Raw genomic sequence first — 17,661 nt, 5'->3', positions numbered from 1 at the left:
ACATTAAAACAGCATCATCTGCATTAAGTAAAATCAAAACTAATCTGTTTTCGGTGGGTTAGTGCATTTTTCAAGATCATGTTCTAAGTTATTAATGTAAAAGTTAAAAAGGAAGGGGGCCAACACACATCCTCTCTTACCCCTCTACGTATAATAATCTTCTAGGTAAATTCTCCATTCGACCCCTATCTAACTCGGTCTGGGGCATTGTGATATAAACTTATTTAGAAGTTGACGATTGTCTTGAGTGTTGGGAGCAGTGTCTGGCGTATCCAAGATGGCGGAGTGAGGATCCGCGTTGGTGGACACACCCGTGAGCTCCGCTCTCCCTCACTAAACTTTGCAGAAAGAGCGACTTTATGGATTAATCCTCGTCTTCGTCAGCTTTGAGCCTTAAAAAACTCTTGAGACCCCCTTCGAAGACGACCGGTTTTGACATTTTAGACAAGCTGATGCCGGCGCTTTCTATCCCGGTAACCACCCGACTACTGCAGCGGCTGCTGCGAGGACGGGTCGGCAGCTCCGGGATCGGTTGGTTGGGTCTTGCGGTCAGCCAGCGTCTGAGCGCCGGTGTCCTTTGGCTACGGAGGATGTCCCCTAAAAATCCTAACCCGTTGCCGCCGAGACAGACCCGGAACAGCAAACAGGCGGTGGCCACAGCAGCGGCGGCCACGACGACAGCAGCGGCAGCGCCAGCACCCCCGGTAACCTTCCTTCCCGTTTCTGCTCCTACCGCTGCTACTATTGTTGATGCACCCCAAGTTACGGCGCCAACCATAGCGACGGCAGCGGCTGCTCCCCCGCAGATTTTGGAGCTGTCAGAGAACAATGGGAGCAATGAGGCGATTGTGTGCACCTTTACTCAAGCGCCTGCTTCAGCTCCTGCTTCAGCTCCTGCGGGGGAGAGGAAGACTACCAGCACCAGCACCGTCGCATCGAAACAGGTACTGAGACCTTCTGTTTTTCCAGCTGGGCTGCAGAATAAGGCAGACAGAAAGGGGGCTAAAGCATCAGCAACTTTGAGGGGGGCGCTGGGAGAGATAGTCCCACAACCCCCACAAGCCTTAAAGAATACTTCCACTAATCCAATACAACAGAGGGAAGGAATAACAATGCCCCTATGCTACCAAGGTGCGGAGTCAAATCTAAGCCCCGAAATAAGTAGGGGCGCAGACTCTAGCGACTCCTTAAGTGTACAGAATCTGACTATGGAGCCCGATGTTAGTAAAATAAACAAAATCTGTCCCAAGTCACCTTCTAAGATAATACTAAAGATACCCCCTAATGACATTAATCCAAGTAATTTGGTGGATATAACAGAAGCCCATGGGGGCGAACTTGAGGTGCCTGAGGCGACTGAGGAGACGGAGGAGAACCCAACACATATTCTGCTACCCGTAGATAACGAGATCGATTCTTACGAGGATTGGGAGGCGGAATCTGAGGTTGAAGAAGACAAGACCCCAAAAAATAAGGGAAAGGGCAAGCAGAAGTTTAAGAAAAACAACAGGGCCGGTGCTATCTCTAAACGACCAAAATCAAAGACTGGTAGTAACCTACCCTTGAGAAAACACACATTGGAAAAAAGCCCGCTAAGAAGCTGGATTGTTACAAAGGGTCTGGTTAAAACTATGACACTGCGGCTATCTGGCGGGAGCCCTACAGACACCCTTTCAGTAACGATACCCCCGGGGAATAGCTCTCCAATTGATCTAGATAACTTACCCTTGGTGGAACAGACCGAAGGGCAACAACCTCAAGGACAAGTACAGGAACAAGATCAAGACCAAGACCAAGACCAAGAGCTGGCGAAGGAGCCTTATAATGGGTTGGAATCAAGCTTATCGGATGAGGCGAGCACTAACTACTTGAACATCGACTCCACCGCTCTACATTCAACTACTCATTTATCTACTCATTTATCTACCCAACTGCACAACCATGCAGCAGGTAACCCCTCTCCTACAACCGAGATATGTGGGGATTCTCCCTCGACCCCCCAAACTACCGACCCAACCAGAGAAAGAGCCGGAGTTGGTACATCCTCTCTAGACGAAATACTTATCACGCTGAGCAAACAATTGAGCAACCAGCGGGCAGAGGCACAGGAACACTACCTTCAGCTTAGGGAGGATAACAACAAGATGCAATCTTCCTTACAGGACCTTACCACCAAAATCGGGGGGGTCTCCCAAGAAACCATAGAACTGCAGGAACGTGTGGCTCAGGTGGAGGAAATAAATATCAAACTTGAAGGAGCAGTAGGAAAACACGATGACCAGCTGAAGGCACTGCAGCTAAAGGTCGAAGATTTGGAGAATAGACAAAGACGATCCAATCTACGACTTTTTGGTATCCCGGAGAGATCAGAGGGCGCGGACCCCAGAGCTTACATAGTGGGGGTATTTCAGAAGGCCTTCCCAGACCTAGCGGACTGGGACTGGGACTCGCAAATTCAGAGGGCCCATCGCTTGCCCCTGTTCCAGAGGAATAAAGGAAACCAATTCCCTCGCCCTTTTCTCATATATTTTGGCAACTTCCTTCTACGACAAGCGGTTTGGCAGAGAGCTCGCCCTAACTCCCCGATTGCGGTAGGAGAGCTCTCGTTTTTTGCACGCTCAGATCTTAGCAGGGATACTATGGAAAGGAGGTGGCAACTCCGGAAACTCATGGACCCAATTAAAGATCACGGAGGGCAGGTATTTCTTCAAGAGCCCGCACGCCTCAAGGTTATAAGAAACGGACATACGTATTTCTTTAACGATGTAAAAGAGGCAGAGAACTATCTCTCTAGTATTAGCTCTAATCAGAGCTAAAAACGCAATATAACAGCATTGTCACTACTGATGAATTGGGTACATGAGGGTACATGAGGGAGGCCGAGGGGGATCAAACACACGGTATACACACGTGGGGGTGGAGGGGAAAAAAGGGAAGGGGAAAAAACAAAACAAAAAAAAAAAAAGGGTGGGGGGGGAAAAAATTCACGCAATTTCTACAGTTTGTATCATGAAGTTTGCTTATGGAAGTGGGGGGGGCGGGAGAGACTCATGGGTGTGTCACCATACGTGCTGCCTCACCAACGGCGGCAGTTACTGGAGGGTGGTTCTTCCCCGGCTGGGGAGAGAGCCAGGGGGAGGGGGATGGGAGGGGGGTGGGGCCCCTTCTCCGCAGGTTGGGGGCAAGGGGAGGGGAAGGGGGGGGGTTATAGTAAAAACTGTTGGCAGGATGACAGGGGGAATCAATTCGATAAAGTTTGCAACCTTTTACTGATTTCTGATGGTACCATTTTGTGTTATAGAGGCTCTAGAGAACTAGCTTTCTTACATGGTTATTTGAAGAGGAGCGTAGTATTTTCACTGGCATTAAAATGCATTTTATAAAATGTTTAGCTTGGAACGTGGCAGGGCTGAATAGCAAAAATAAAAGATCCCTAGTAGCAGAAGAGCTGAAACTACATAACCCCCATTTTTGTTTATTAACAGAAACCCATATTATTTGGAAAGATAGGAAAATCTTAAACCAATTAGGGTATGATGTTTTGATTTGTTCCACTTTTGTGAATTCTACGAGAGGAGTGGCTATACTTAAGGATAAACGTTTTAGGGTACAAGTACTCCAAACTGCTCACGATAAGGACGGCAGATGGGCTATAGCGCAAATCAGCTATGCAAACGTTAAATATGTCCTATGTGCCGTTTATGGCTCAAACATAGACGAACCAAAGTATTTTGACCAACTAAACGTGAAACTTCTGGATTGGGCGGGGGAGATAATTGTAATGGGAGATTTTAATTGCATTCTAGACTACAAAATTGATACAACTAAACCTCACGTACATCAAAGGATGCATAGGACTAGATCATCAATATTAGATTTATGTCAGATACATAACATTAAAGACGCTTGGAGGTATTTATATCCAACCCTACCAGGATATACGTACTATTCTGCTCCCCATAAGATGTGTAGCAGATTAGACATGGCCCTAGTGAGCGATAATTTATTACGGACAGGTTATTTGATCCTCTGTCCCCGGATCACATCTGACCATAACGCGCTAATATTGACATTTAATACACAAAGTACCAGGACACCACCTAGGCCATTTTCTTTTCCAAGATATCTAATTTCAGACACTACTTATGTGACACAACTTAAGACTCATATAAACGAATTTATTAACATCAATAGGAATTCAACCGGGTGCTGTATGGTTTGGGATGCTTGTAAGGCAAGCATTAGGGGCTTTACCCAGGCGTACGTTTTTAGGCAAAACGCAGAACAAAAGCAACATAAGATTACAGTACTAGAGAACATAACCAACCAAGAAGACTTATTAGCTAAAGCTTTACAGATCAATTCTCCAACGGAAATGGAAATTAACATAAAACTTAGCGCACTGAAAAATGACATAAAAGCTAATCTTATTCGTAAAAATAGTGCAAGGATTCAGAAATTTAAATTTGCCCAATATGAGGGTGGAGACAAGATTGGTAGAATTTTAGCCTACAAGGTGGCGGAAAAAAGAGCTGACACACTAATTCCTAACATTCGAGGACTGGGGAACAAGATATATAACCGACCACAAGACATACTAGACCAATTTGCATTATATTACGAAAACTTATATACCCCGGACAGTCCCGTAAATATAGATCAAATTAAGGAATACTTGAACGACTACACAGTAAACACAGAGAATTTATTAGGTTTGGATGCACTCTCCAACGACATACAATTGATCGAACTCCAACAGGCTATCAATACATTACCAGCAGGAAAGGCGGCAGGGGAAGATTCGATACCTCTAGAACTGTATAAAATCTGTAGACTAGAACTAGAACCACTTCTTTTAGAAGTAATTCAATCAATCGGAATAAATGGAACAACCCCTAAATCCTGGAACCGGACCAAAATAATTTTTTTTTTAAAAAAGGGGAAGCCTAAAGAGGAGAGAGGGTCATATCGACCCATCTCTCTAATAAATACGGATGCCAAAATATTCGCCAAGATCATCGCACTCAGACTTGCCCCATACATGCCTAGAATTGTAAACCCGCAACAACACGGCTTTATCTCAGGGAGAGACACAACGATACACGTAAACATGGCAATAACGGCATTCGATATTGCGGAGATTGAATCCACCCCACTCAGTATGATACTATTAGATGCTGAAAAGGCTTTCGACCGGGTGGGGTGGACTTATCTCTGGTGCGTACTGTCTAAAATGGGCTTTGGGGGCAGATTCCTAAAGGGTATAAAAGCGCTCTATGATAAACCTACCGCCTGTATTAGTTATGGGGGCCTGACCTCATCAGAATTCCCAATAAAGCGGGGGACCCGGCAGGGGTGCCCTCTTTCTCCCCTTTTATTTGCTCTTACACTGGAACCTTTCTTATCTGCCCTTAACTCCCAAATATTGATTGCTCCTTTTAGCTCCAGTTCACAGGAACTGAAAATGACAGCTTATGCTGACGACATTGCAGTATACACCACAGATATAGCCAAGGCATTGAAGGGGATATATATTGAGGCTGAGAAATTTGGGAAGGTGTCAGGCTATAAGCTTAACCAGCAGAAGACGCAAGTTATAGCCAATTATTCTCCTATCGCACCTATTCCTGAGATATGTAAAGAGGCCACTTATTTAGGGGTGAAACTAACAGCTAGAATACAAGACATCAATAAGATAAACTATAATGACCTGACTAAAAAGACTACTCTCATATTGAAAAAATTGAACAAACTGCCTCTGAATATGATTAGCAGGATAAACCTTATAAAAATGAAAATACTCCCTAAATATGTTTATTTATTCCGATCGATTCCACTGGCATTAAATAATAAATTCTTCCAACACTTAGATGGGATTTTTAGTAGCTTTATTTGGGGTTACAAAAAAGTCAGAAGGTCACTAAAAATGCTGAAAAACAATATAAATAAGGGAGGGTTGAATGCCCCAGACTTCAAACTATATTTTTGGTCTTCATTTATTACACGCATACGCTCTTTATTGCATGGGGGTAGTACACTTTTTTTTCATTATTTTATGTTAAAACAAGACTCATTATCCTTTTTGTTCAGAATCAACGACCCAAATTACTACAAAAGGGTAAGATTTAAGACTGCTAGAGATATCATTAAAATATGGGAAAACATATTAAAATTTTGTAAAACAACTTTTTTCCACTCAAAATTACCATTGTGGGGCAACCCAGGTCTCCCGGCTATATTTACAGATTCCACCATCAACAGCTGGGCTTCTTCAGGGATTAATATTTTAATGGATTTATATGGCGGGCAAGGGTTTCTAGATTTTAACACGCTTAAACAAATATATGATTTACCTGAAACTTCAAGATTTAAATATATGCAAATCCACGATTATTTGATTAATAAAAAAAAGATACAAACTTTGTCTGAATGCGATATATGGGCATGCCTCTATACAAACAGGAACAAATCCACTATCAGTGAAGCTTATCGAATATTCAACACATTCAAAACAAATGATAATGACAAACTGGCTTTGAAATGGAGCATACAATTAAATCTAAATGTTACGCCCAAGCAGATAGAGAATTCTCTTACTAACATTAATAAACTGGTACGCTCATCTAGCCTTAGGCTCCAACAATATCGAACGACTTGTATGCTCTACTACACACCTGAAAGGATCGCTAGATGGTCTCCGAACCCTACGTTTAGTAGCCGTACCAAATGTCCCAAATGTTCGGCTGTAGCAGCTAATCTAGTTCATATCTTGTACTCATGCCCCAAACTTAAGAGCTTTTGGGATGATATACTGAGGGTTTTAAGAATAAAAAATATCCCACTGCCCACCATCACGGCCGCTTCGGTTCTGATAGATTTTAATTTATCTACATCTCCACTATCTCCTTTAACGACTATATTGTTTTCATGTGCTAAATTAACTTTAGCTAGGGCTTGGATAGATCTAGATACTCCGACGGTTTGGAAGTGGTGGACATTGGTAACAGAGGTACATGCTATGGAACTGGCTCTAGCTAATCTCAGGGGAGCACGATCTTTAAAAAAATTCGATAGAATCTGGGGTAGCTTCATAGATTAAAATCAGGAATTTGTTTTCATACTGTTGAAATGTGAAACTCTCATGTATTAAAAATGTAACCAACTTTAATTAAGATGACCACACACCATAACTAATCTGTTTTTTTTTTTATTTAATTTCGCTAGTTTCCTTTCTGTAAACAACTTACGATTGTCTTACGAATGTTTGCTGATTTTTGCTCTCTTGCTTTTTTTTCTGTCATCCTGTCAACATCAATAAAAAAAGTTAAAAAAAAAAAAAGACGATTGTCTTGTCAACCATTTGTCTCCTCATGATAGCCCATAATTTGCAATGTGATATGCAATCAAATGCACTGGTGAGATCCATGAACGCCAGATGCAGTGTTCTCTTTTGAGCCTTGTTATATTTCCCCATTAATAGGCCGAGAGCTTGGTCGACTGTACCCTTTACATTACAGAAACCATACTGAATGTCAGTAAGGATATTCTTTGCTTAAGCCCAGCCTTCTAACCTGGCAAGGATAATATGACACCATGCCTTGACCAAAGAGTTTAGGAGAGAAATGGTTTGATAGTGGTGTCAATGCTATAGGCATCCAAGCTAAGGCTAAAGACCTCTTGACATCTTTCCTAGCCCACCGCACCCAGACGGTCCAGCTAGGAACTTCTCTATCTGAACAACTAGCTCTACTCTGTGGTGTCTCTCAAGGCTCATCCCTCAGTCCAACCCTATTTAACATCTATGTCACTGACTTGGCTCGGGTCATTAAGGACTGGGGGATAAGCCTAACATACGCGGACGACACCCAACTGGTCCTCACCATCAAAGAGAACGGAGACAAAATAGCGGCCAATTTTCAGCAAGGCATGCTGGCCATAAGCAATTGGATGTCAGTCAATTACCTCAAATTGAACTCCAACAAAACTGAGGTCATGACATTCGGTAAGCTCACCCCTTCCTGGCCAGATGCATGGTGGCCCACTAACCTAGGCCCTCCCCCCCCCCTTCCAGCTACCAAGGTTAAAAACCTAGGAATACTCATTGATGACAAACTCACTTACTCTGCCCATGTCAACTCCATTGTCTCATCATCTTTTTTCAAACTTAAAGCCATAAAAAAGATCCTCCCTTTTCTTCCCCCTAATTCTGGTAAAACTTACCTCAGTTGTCATGTCCCCAGTGGACTATTGTAATGGACTCCTGGTTAATGCCCAAACCAAGGTCATTAAAAGGTTGCAGTCCATACAAAACGAGGCAGCTAGATTGCTTTCAGGTACCCCTAAATTCCAACCAATTGCCCATACCATCAAAAACTATCACTGGCTAGCAGTGAAAAATAGAATAAAGTTTAAAGCTCTCTGTATCGCCTATAAAGCCTCTCACAAACGGGGCCTGCGATTTCTTCTCAACCCTTTCGCATTCCATGTCCCCAAACGACCACTTCGCTCAATGAATACACTCATCATGACAGTCCCGCGCACTAGAACTGTTGCCTGGGGCGACCGCAGTTCCCATGTATCAACGGCCAATCTCTGGAACTCCCATGAACCCGACGTTAGGTCGGCCCCCACTCTGACCATTTTTAGAAGAAAAATAAAGACAAGGCTTTTCAACCAATAACTCTTCCCCCCCCCCCCCCCCCCCCCTCCTCCCCTCAGTCTGCTTCATCCACGGCGCTGAGACGCCCTTGGGCAATTGTTCGCGCTATACAAGTCGCATAAATAAATAGCAATAAGTTGGAGGGAAGGTGGGGGCAACTTCAAATACTAAGTTAAATGGCATCTTTAAAATGGGAGCCCAAACATTATCTGTAAACCTGCCACAAGACATCTTTGTTGAGTTGTATTGTTTATTTATTTGTCTATTTGAATACCACAAATTCATCTACAATACATAATACAGAAAAAACACATGACTTAAAAACGCAGCATAAAAAGTAGCTAAAAACAGAAGAGTAATTAGTGTGAACATTCACTGTCTCAGTGTTAGTTCCTCTCAAGTTTATACAAATCCTCATTTAAATTTCAAAACCTCTACAGATTGCTCAAAGTGGCGGTGCTAAAGTGCATATATTCAAAACCTATTAGCCAGTAGGTTAATTGACAATGCTGAGGTGCAAATGTTCAAATATAGCAGCACAACTTAATGTTAAGCCATTATTTTGTGATGACTATGATCATGTTACAGTCTCCTCAATCAATCGGGTTGTTAGCTGAAATAGGAATCTCAGTTATTTTATTGTCCTACTACTACGATTACATGTTTCCTGGGAGTACTTCTCAGTACTCCTTTTGTTACACTTCACAAAAATTAAAAACAGTTTGAAGAAAAAAAAGATAACAGCAATCTTGAAGCAATAAATACTAACTGGTTCTATATGCAGATTTTCCGAGCACTGTTCAGATAGTAAAACTATACAAACGTTAAAAATAGCAAAGCTCAATTATCTATCCGGGCCTACTGCCTAGATGTTTTGATCTTCTAAACCAGGCTGCTTGGAGAAAACGGGGGACAGGGAGCAGAGTCATTGGCTTAGTGTCTGTTTTGCAAACCCTCAGGACATCCCAGTAATGCCTAGTTCTGTGTTAAGCTAAGTGGTTTAATCCATTTTCGTCACAAATGATTATATGCAGTGCAGAAGAAAATTAAGTGCTCTACGTTTACATGGCCTGATTTACACATAGGGCATGTGCCGTGGCTTGACTTATGGATTTGACCAAAGGCTTGTGAAGGATGCTAAGGGGAGAGTACTAAACCTTAGTTGAATTTACATTTTTCTCGAGAGTGACGACTGGAACAAATAAAAAAAATTCCTCAAACTGACAGCTAACCTCTATATTTAAAAAGGAATCCCTCTGGCTCCCCAGGGAGGAAATGCTCCCCTACACTTCTGAGTGTCTTTCCAAAAGGTCTTTTTCACTATTGAGGATGTGCTGGGGGCAATAGAATTTGGGACTGCCCAGCACTCTTGCGATCCTTGGTTGCTTAGCGAATGTTTGATATAACTTAACCACCTTGGCTCTGCTAATCACATTGTTAGAAATTGGGTTTCTGGTTGACAGAAGTATGTCCCATGTTCAGTCAGGAACCACAATCCTAGTCAGGGTAAGTCACAACACAACCTAAATTATCCTGTGCTCACTCTCTGGTAGCTTGGCATGGTGCAGTCAGGCTTAACTTAAAAGGCAAAGTGTAAAGTATTTGTGCAACACTTCAAACCGTAACACAGTGAAAACACCACAGTGTAGAATAATAGCGTTTAATTTGATAAATGAACAAGACCAAAATGACAAATCTAACAAGTATAATTCAAGATACGAATTTTCAAAGAATAAATATAATATAGCGCTTAGAAGCAATAAGCGATTAAATAGGTTATCTAGTCAAGCTGGACCAGGCATAGTCAAAAGTCCTGGCCAACCTCAATGGAACGCAGGCCAAATACAGGGGCCTTCTGGGTCTGCTGAACCAAAGTACCTTGATACTAAGAAGTGAGGTTCACCCGGAGCGATGCATCATTGTCGAGCCATGCAGTACACGAGATGTGTTGGTTTTCTCCATGCAACTGCTGCGATATGCTGGTTCCAAATGCGATGTGATGCACGGCTGCAGGTCCCGCAGTAGGCGATGTGTTGATTCTGATTTACCCCGTCTGCTCCATGCTGTGACGAGGATGTGCTGGTTCTGATGAGGATGCCTGGATTCAATATGTAGAAGCACCTTAGGCCTCACTTCCAAGACCCAGAACTGGTGTGGCACCACTGGGCAGGGCAATCTCACAGCTTGTAGAGTTCAGTTGCAGGTAGTTGAAGTCTTTGATATCCCTGAGACTTCGAACAAGAGGTAAGCCCTTGGAGTCACTGTAGGTTCAAGTAATGCTGGTCCAGTCCTTCTCACCTAGGCAGTAGAGCAGCAGGGCATCCCAGCAAAGCAAGAGTCCAGCAAAGCAGCAGTTTAGCAGAGTGGCAATTCTTTTAGCAGCACAGCAGTTCTTCGTCCTGGTGTCAGGGGTCCAGAAGTGTACTGACGTTATGGTGTCAGAGGTCGAGTACTTCTACCCAGTTGTGCCATTGAAGTGGGGAAGTCTTAAAAAAAAGCTTTGAAGTGCACAGAGGCCCTTCCTTCCTACCCTGGCTCCAGACTCACTACCAGTGGGGAGTGGTATACATCCATGTGTGTGTGGACAGGACACAGCTTATTCAGGTGTAAGTGTGAAGCTGTGCTGTGCTCAGCTCATCGCTCCCATCACCCAGGATGGCCCATCAAGGCACACCTAAGCTTTCTTTTATTATGGCGGTCTAGAGGTAATACAAAAACCCAGCTGTCACCCAGCCCAGACTGAACAGAGACAGGCAGCAGGCACCAAATGGCTAAAAAAGTAAATGTCAACTTTCTAAAAGTGGCATTTTGCTAAACTGGAACTAAAAATCCAACTAAACCACGAATTATGATTTTAAATTTAGTCCACTGAGACCAAAGTAGAAAAGTCTCTCTCTTCACAATTGGGAATTACACTGAAAAGATTTAATAAGGTAATCCCAATGTTACTGATACACTGCACCCTGCCCAGTGGGTATGGGTATGGGTATATATATATATATAGCATTTCATTTACATGCCCTGGGCACATGTAGTGCACTTTACTAGGGGCGTATAAATAAATTGCATATGCCAATTGGGTATGAGCCAATATTACCATGTGAAGGGCAGAGAACACAAGCACTTTAGCACTGTTTAGAGGTGGTAAACTGCACAAAGTCCAGAGCCAGCAAGAATTGGGTCAGAAAAATAGAGGGAGGCACTCAAAAAGTTGTTGGAAGACCACCCTAAGGCTGTCCGGTCTAACACACATCGCTTAGCCCTGCTCTGTAATAGGCTAGTTCTTCGGTGACCACACTCTGAACCAATAGAAGATTGGTTTTAGTTTGGCAAACTCATTTTTCTCCTGCAAACTTAAATCTAGGAGCAATGGCAGAAGGGCAGAGCTCTGTGAAAGCCCCAATAAAGAAGGTATACAGTAGTTTTCAGGTAGAACAAGAGCTCCAACTCCAGAACGACCCCACAGTTGGCTCTATAAATAGCTGCACTAACAGCCTGCACTCTATAGACCTCAAATGCAGAGGAAATTGGATAGTTATTGCAACCACTCAAAACTTAACAATGGCACTTGCCCTATGCTATAAGCAATGTTACCTTTTCCAATTTGTTCGCCCCATCTTTCAGACAATCTCATGCGTAGGTAGTCAAAATCTTTGACTGTTTTTAGAGTATTGGTGTCCATCCATATTACAAAGTACACAGCTTCTTGACATTGAAGGTCATTAGTTTCGTGTTCGTGGCATTTATTTCCAAACCGTTGTTTCTGCAAAACTGGACACATTTCTCAATCAAGGTGTGGAGACCTTTCTGTGTTTTCGAAATCAAGAGTGTTAGCCAAAAGTAGTGCTCTAGTTTCCTGTCCTTCCAGGGTAAGGAAATCGTTCTCAGGGTTGGACAGAAATGTCACACAACCATTAATAAAAATAAAAATAATGTTGGTGCCAGGGCTCATCCCTGTCTGACCGCTCTTTTGATTTCTACATCGTCTGTGAGTTCTCCATTTGGGCCGCTACAGACCCATGCGTAACTGCCAGAGTATAAGCGCTTGATGATGGCTAGCATTTCCAAGAGGAATGCCAATATTTGAAAGGACCTGACAAATATTGGCTCTTGGGACCTTGTCAAAAGCCACTCACAAATTTACAAAACATAGTCTACCCTTGCCTATGAGTACCATTCAGTTGTGTAACAATAAACATCTGTTATTTAGCTCCAAGAAACCTTCCTGGGTGAACGTGCGCTTTACAAATACTCATTATGTTACTCTATTCACAGACTTCCACCTAATCAGGTGGAATAGACAGGCCTGATCTATCGTACTCGTTTTTGATCTAATGCCTTCCTGCAATTGGCTTATTATAGATTTTCAGGACATCCAGACTGTAAGCTTAACCACAATTTGTTTGCAGAATATGTTTTGCAAATTATCTATTAGGCTAATGGGCCGATGATTTTCTGGATAATCACGAGATCTTTTCTTAAAGATGGGAACTATCTCAACATTCTCCATGTGTCTGGGATAAGGTCTCTCTGCAGGATTGCATTGCTTACCGTGTTTGTTTTGTGACCATAGGTCTGAGTTGGAATGGTAGAGATCGACTGGTACTTTGTCAAGGCCAGGGGCCTTTACTGCTTTTGGGCTTTAAGAGCAGCTAAAGCGTCCCTTGAGGAAAAAGTGTGGGATTATTTCGGTGCTAGGAGGTGATCGACCAGTGGACTGCTCGTTAGTGGCAGAAAGGCAGCTCCACCCCCTTTTTTCTTTTTTTTAATAAAGTGCTCCAAAGTGTGCCTCCCACTCACTGGCTAACACGTGTGCATCTGGCTTGTTGAACCCCATCTTGCCTTATTTTTGGCCGCTTGTAACAACTTCTCCATGGTGGAGTTTTCCCATGCTTCCTTTGTCATGCTCATAGCTGTTCTATAACAGCGTCTAGCTACCTTTATTGTTTCTTTCTCTGATAGCATTTATAAGGACTCATTTTCTTGAGCCGTAGTTCGAAACAAACCATTCTTCGGTATTCTATTGCTTGTGTGTAATACTTTGTTTAGAGTATCACAATGTCAAGCCTTAATTGCATTCCAAAGTAATCCTTACTTTTTTGATTGATCTTTCTTTTTTTTATTGAATCACAATCCAATTGGAGTATTTGCCGTCCAGTTAGTAGGGCAGTTGAACTGAATGCCATAGAACACAAGTAGCAAACAAGACTTACAAGAGAAGTTCCCAGTAAAGAATGACCATTTCAGGACCTGGAGTGAAAAGCCTGGCAGTGGCTTTAATTCATAAGTTCTGAGGAAAATTGTAGATTTTGGGCGCAGGGCAGCAGAGTGCGCATCTGCTCCTAACTATGAATGCTATTATCCTCTAAATACAAAATATCCCCAAAAGGCTAGATTGGTTTATTCCACATATTTGGTGAGGTGCAGTGTCTATATCTTGCCGACCCACAAATGTAATAAAAATTGTAATTACAATTCCATAAGCATTCAAACCATGACCTGTTATTAGTACAGTAAGGAATGTTAATTGCTGGTTCTTGCCACGACTGTGTATTACATCTGCTTAAGCAGGTGAAGTAGAGTGAGGGGTTCGGATTGTAATTTAGGACCTGATTTAAAGTTTAGTGGATGGGTTATTCTGTTACAAATGTGACAAATATCTCGTCCGCCGTATTGCAAGTGCTATTGGATATAATGCACTTGTAATCCAGCAGAAGGTGTATTCATCATCTTTGTGATGGAGTAACCTGTTTGACAAACTCTGTCAGACCTTTACCTCTTACCCTCCCTACGGAATTACCACAAAGTGCCTATATCTTTTTCCACATTAATTCAGTCAATCTCTCTCTCTCTCATTTTTTCATCATATTTTCTCTCTCCTCATTTTTTCTCTTTCTCTCTCTTGGGGTGGTTCACTTCTGAGCTCACTTATGCTCTGTCACTCTCTCGTGCTGTTTCATTTGTTCTCACTTGTCTTAGTCTCTTCCCTTCCTTTTATTGTTGATTGGGTACAAAGTAAACAAAGCTTCACACATAAGTTTATTTACCTTACCATAGTACTTATTTTGCCAGATTTCACTTTTTAATTTGTAGCTCATGCTTTTGGATTGAAGAATGAGACACAGTCAATAGGAGAACCATTACATTTCTTCTCTTTTTACTGCTTTTCCTTTAAGATTGAGGAGTTGGAAGAAAAGCTTAATGATACATTACATCAGAAGCAACTGTTAGCTTTACGACTGGATAGCCAATCCAAGCTACAGCAGGAAGATTCCAGGTGAGCACACGTATTTTTTAAAAAAAATGTATTTCTTCACTTTTTTGTAAACAGTGATTCTTTTTGTGTACATTACTAAAAGTGCAAACTTAACTGTGAATCTGTTCTTGTGTGATTTCCCCCCCCCCACCCCCGATTCCACCCCACACAAAAACTTAACCGTTGACATGGCTCCAACAATGGTCCTTGAAGGATGCCTGGAGACACCAAAAACCTGCAATAAAACTTTATTCCTACTACTACTCAAAATACAACATTTCATTTCCTCTTCTGACTACCTTGGTAGGGAATCCATAGTCCCATGATACTGAGCCTTGGTTAAGGCAGATCCTGCTTGCCCACCCCCACTTGGCGCCTACAGGCCACTACTCTCAAGGACCCATTATTCACTTATACCATATCAGATTAAATTCTTGAATACTTTGAGCACAACAACAGTTCGGCTTTCTCGCCTGCTGTTGAACAGGAGGCCGTCAAGGTAGTTGTCAGAGGCCTTTGCATTCACATGGTTTTGGGGATATGTGAAACAAAGCTCTGAGAACTGGATACTGCTAAACAAGAATACATAGCCATAGAGAGAAGAGCCGCCGAGGATCCCTCAATCCGGCCCTCTGTGACTCGGCTCAGCGAGTACTTGGTTTGGCTGATCAATTGGCTCAGCTGCCTGGATTATGCCTCTTACATGGCCTTGACACATCGAGGGTGGTACGCCCAGCTGCCTCTTAATGTGGTTAACCAACAGGGAATCCAAATATTCCCTGGTGGTGTCTATCCTCAGTCCGGATGTCCCTTTCTCCATTTACAATAAGCCACACACAAAGCCTTCAACACCAACTACAGGGATCTCTATCGCCTTCCCTCCCACAATGGTGCGGTTGGTCTCCCGATTGAATGTTACAAGATGTTTGCAGGCTCTCTGGCTCTAAAATTGACTAAGTTATATGGAGCCACGATGGAGGCCAGACACCTCATGAACACGCTGAGTGAGGCCTCGCTAGTTTCGCTATTAAAACCTGTGAAAAACCCCACAGACCTTGCTTTGCCTCGTCTCGTCTTTAGCTATAATAAGCATAGTTTACAAAATCCTTAGCAAGATCCTGCCCATCAGTATTCAACAAGTGCTTCCACACCTAGTGCATGCAGAACAGACCGACAGAAATACCTCTCAAAATATTGTGCATTTTTATACTATCGTGCAAGATGTCCAGGGGAGATGACTACGTGCTGCTGCTCTGATGTTAGATTTGCAGAAAGCATTTGTCAACATAAGTTGCGATTACCTATTTGCGTGCTGTCAAAGTTTGGCTTAAGACTGGTGAGCCATAATCTTTTTACTTGCAGCAGTGTGCCTTCCTATGTATCGCAAGTACTGTGCACTTAACAGCTGACTGCTTTGAGAGTTCTAATAGGGAACCTCAGCCATGCTGTCCTTGTTTCTTCAGAGGACAGGGGCCTGACTATTTTGTGGTGTTACAGAGCTTGTAATCTGCTAGCCCTGTTTTAGATTTCTTACCTTGTGGGTTGCTGCCATGAGAAATATCAGCCTTCGTAGGAGAGATCAGCAGGATTCCCACCTGTTGATCCTCATTTGAACACAGGAGAGAGGTTAAAGACCTTGTTCCTATCTACTAGAGTTTATTGATTCTAAGCCGTGTCCCCTGTGCATCAGCGGCTGGGCTTCGCAGTCATAGCACCTTCAGTTACCAGCACAGGTCCGGCCTGCTGCTTTTAAGGTACAGTGCTTCCAAAGCAAGGCCCTGAGAACATGGGAATAGTGCAAAGCTATGGCCCATCCTAGTCAGCAGATCACTCATCTGTCTGCATATACTGTTTTTCTACAGGTGGTCAAGTGACCAGGTGAGCATGTCCCTATGCTCCCTCTACCCACCACCTGTCAGCTATATGGTCAGACAAAAGCTGGTCATTACTCACTAGTCAAATGTTTTCCATGACGTTGAATAAATAATACAAAGGTATTTGCAGCATTGCTTAACTGAGTCTGTTGGGGGCTGTTTGTAAAGCCTTCAGATCCCAAAAGTAGGAAACCAAACTGTCAGAGATAAATAGTGGTGAAGAGACATATAGTGATAAAGGGGACAGGACAGTGAGAGGGTTTTTTTTTGTTTTCAAATACTTGCGTCCTCGAATGTAATCTTAAGCTAACACTCATTACGGCCAATGCTCCCTCTAATTATTTTTGTCTTTGTGCGGAAGCAAAATTTTGTGAGCACGCTTTATTGAGCTGTGTGCGGGATCAAGATTGTAACATAAATACCTGCTTTCAGTTGTATGGCTCCCAGTAGACCCCACAAAGAGGGACAGGGACTTGGTTTCCCTTGATCAATACAGTATAAAGTGGCACAGAAGAATAACATTTCAAAGCACACATAATTTTGATGTTACTTTTTATTACTAGTATCCTTTACGTTAAATTGCAGTGGGAAATAATACTGATTAAAACCTAAATAGAATTTTATAGAGTTTGTTCCCCTTCGGAATTAGGCCCTCGTAATTATGACTTCTGTGACAAAGCATACTATTACAAGCACACAGGAATAATAACCTTTGGTCAAACGTAATGAGATTTAAAAATAACTTTACAGGGACTTTCTGGGGTCTTGTTTGTGGAGTATTGGGGAAAATAAGAGGTACATTTTTAAGTATGTTTGGTCAGTACATTGCGTGAAAAATTAAAGGCATTGAAATACAGTAGGACTTCACCTTG

General features: G+C 42.7%; 1 protein-coding gene across 1 annotated transcript in view; it reads left to right on the top strand.

The window, feature by feature from the left end:
- PIBF1 (progesterone immunomodulatory binding factor 1) overlaps window positions 1-17,661 on the top strand; it is a 797,165-nt gene that overhangs the window by 33,195 nt on the left and 746,309 nt on the right. Inside the window, exon 3 of the mRNA XM_086933412.1 lies at window positions 14,836-14,936. Within this exon, the coding sequence (XP_086789538.1) occupies window positions 14,836-14,936 (101 nt within the window). The remainder of the gene's footprint in view (window positions 1-14,835; window positions 14,937-17,661) is intronic.

The sequence above is a fragment of the Lissotriton vulgaris genome, chromosome 8 (assembly GCF_964263255.1).
Source record: "Lissotriton vulgaris chromosome 8, aLisVul1.2, whole genome shotgun sequence".
NCBI lineage: Eukaryota > Metazoa > Chordata > Amphibia > Caudata > Salamandridae > Lissotriton > Lissotriton vulgaris.
This window is presented reverse-complemented; position numbering and strand designations above follow the sequence as displayed.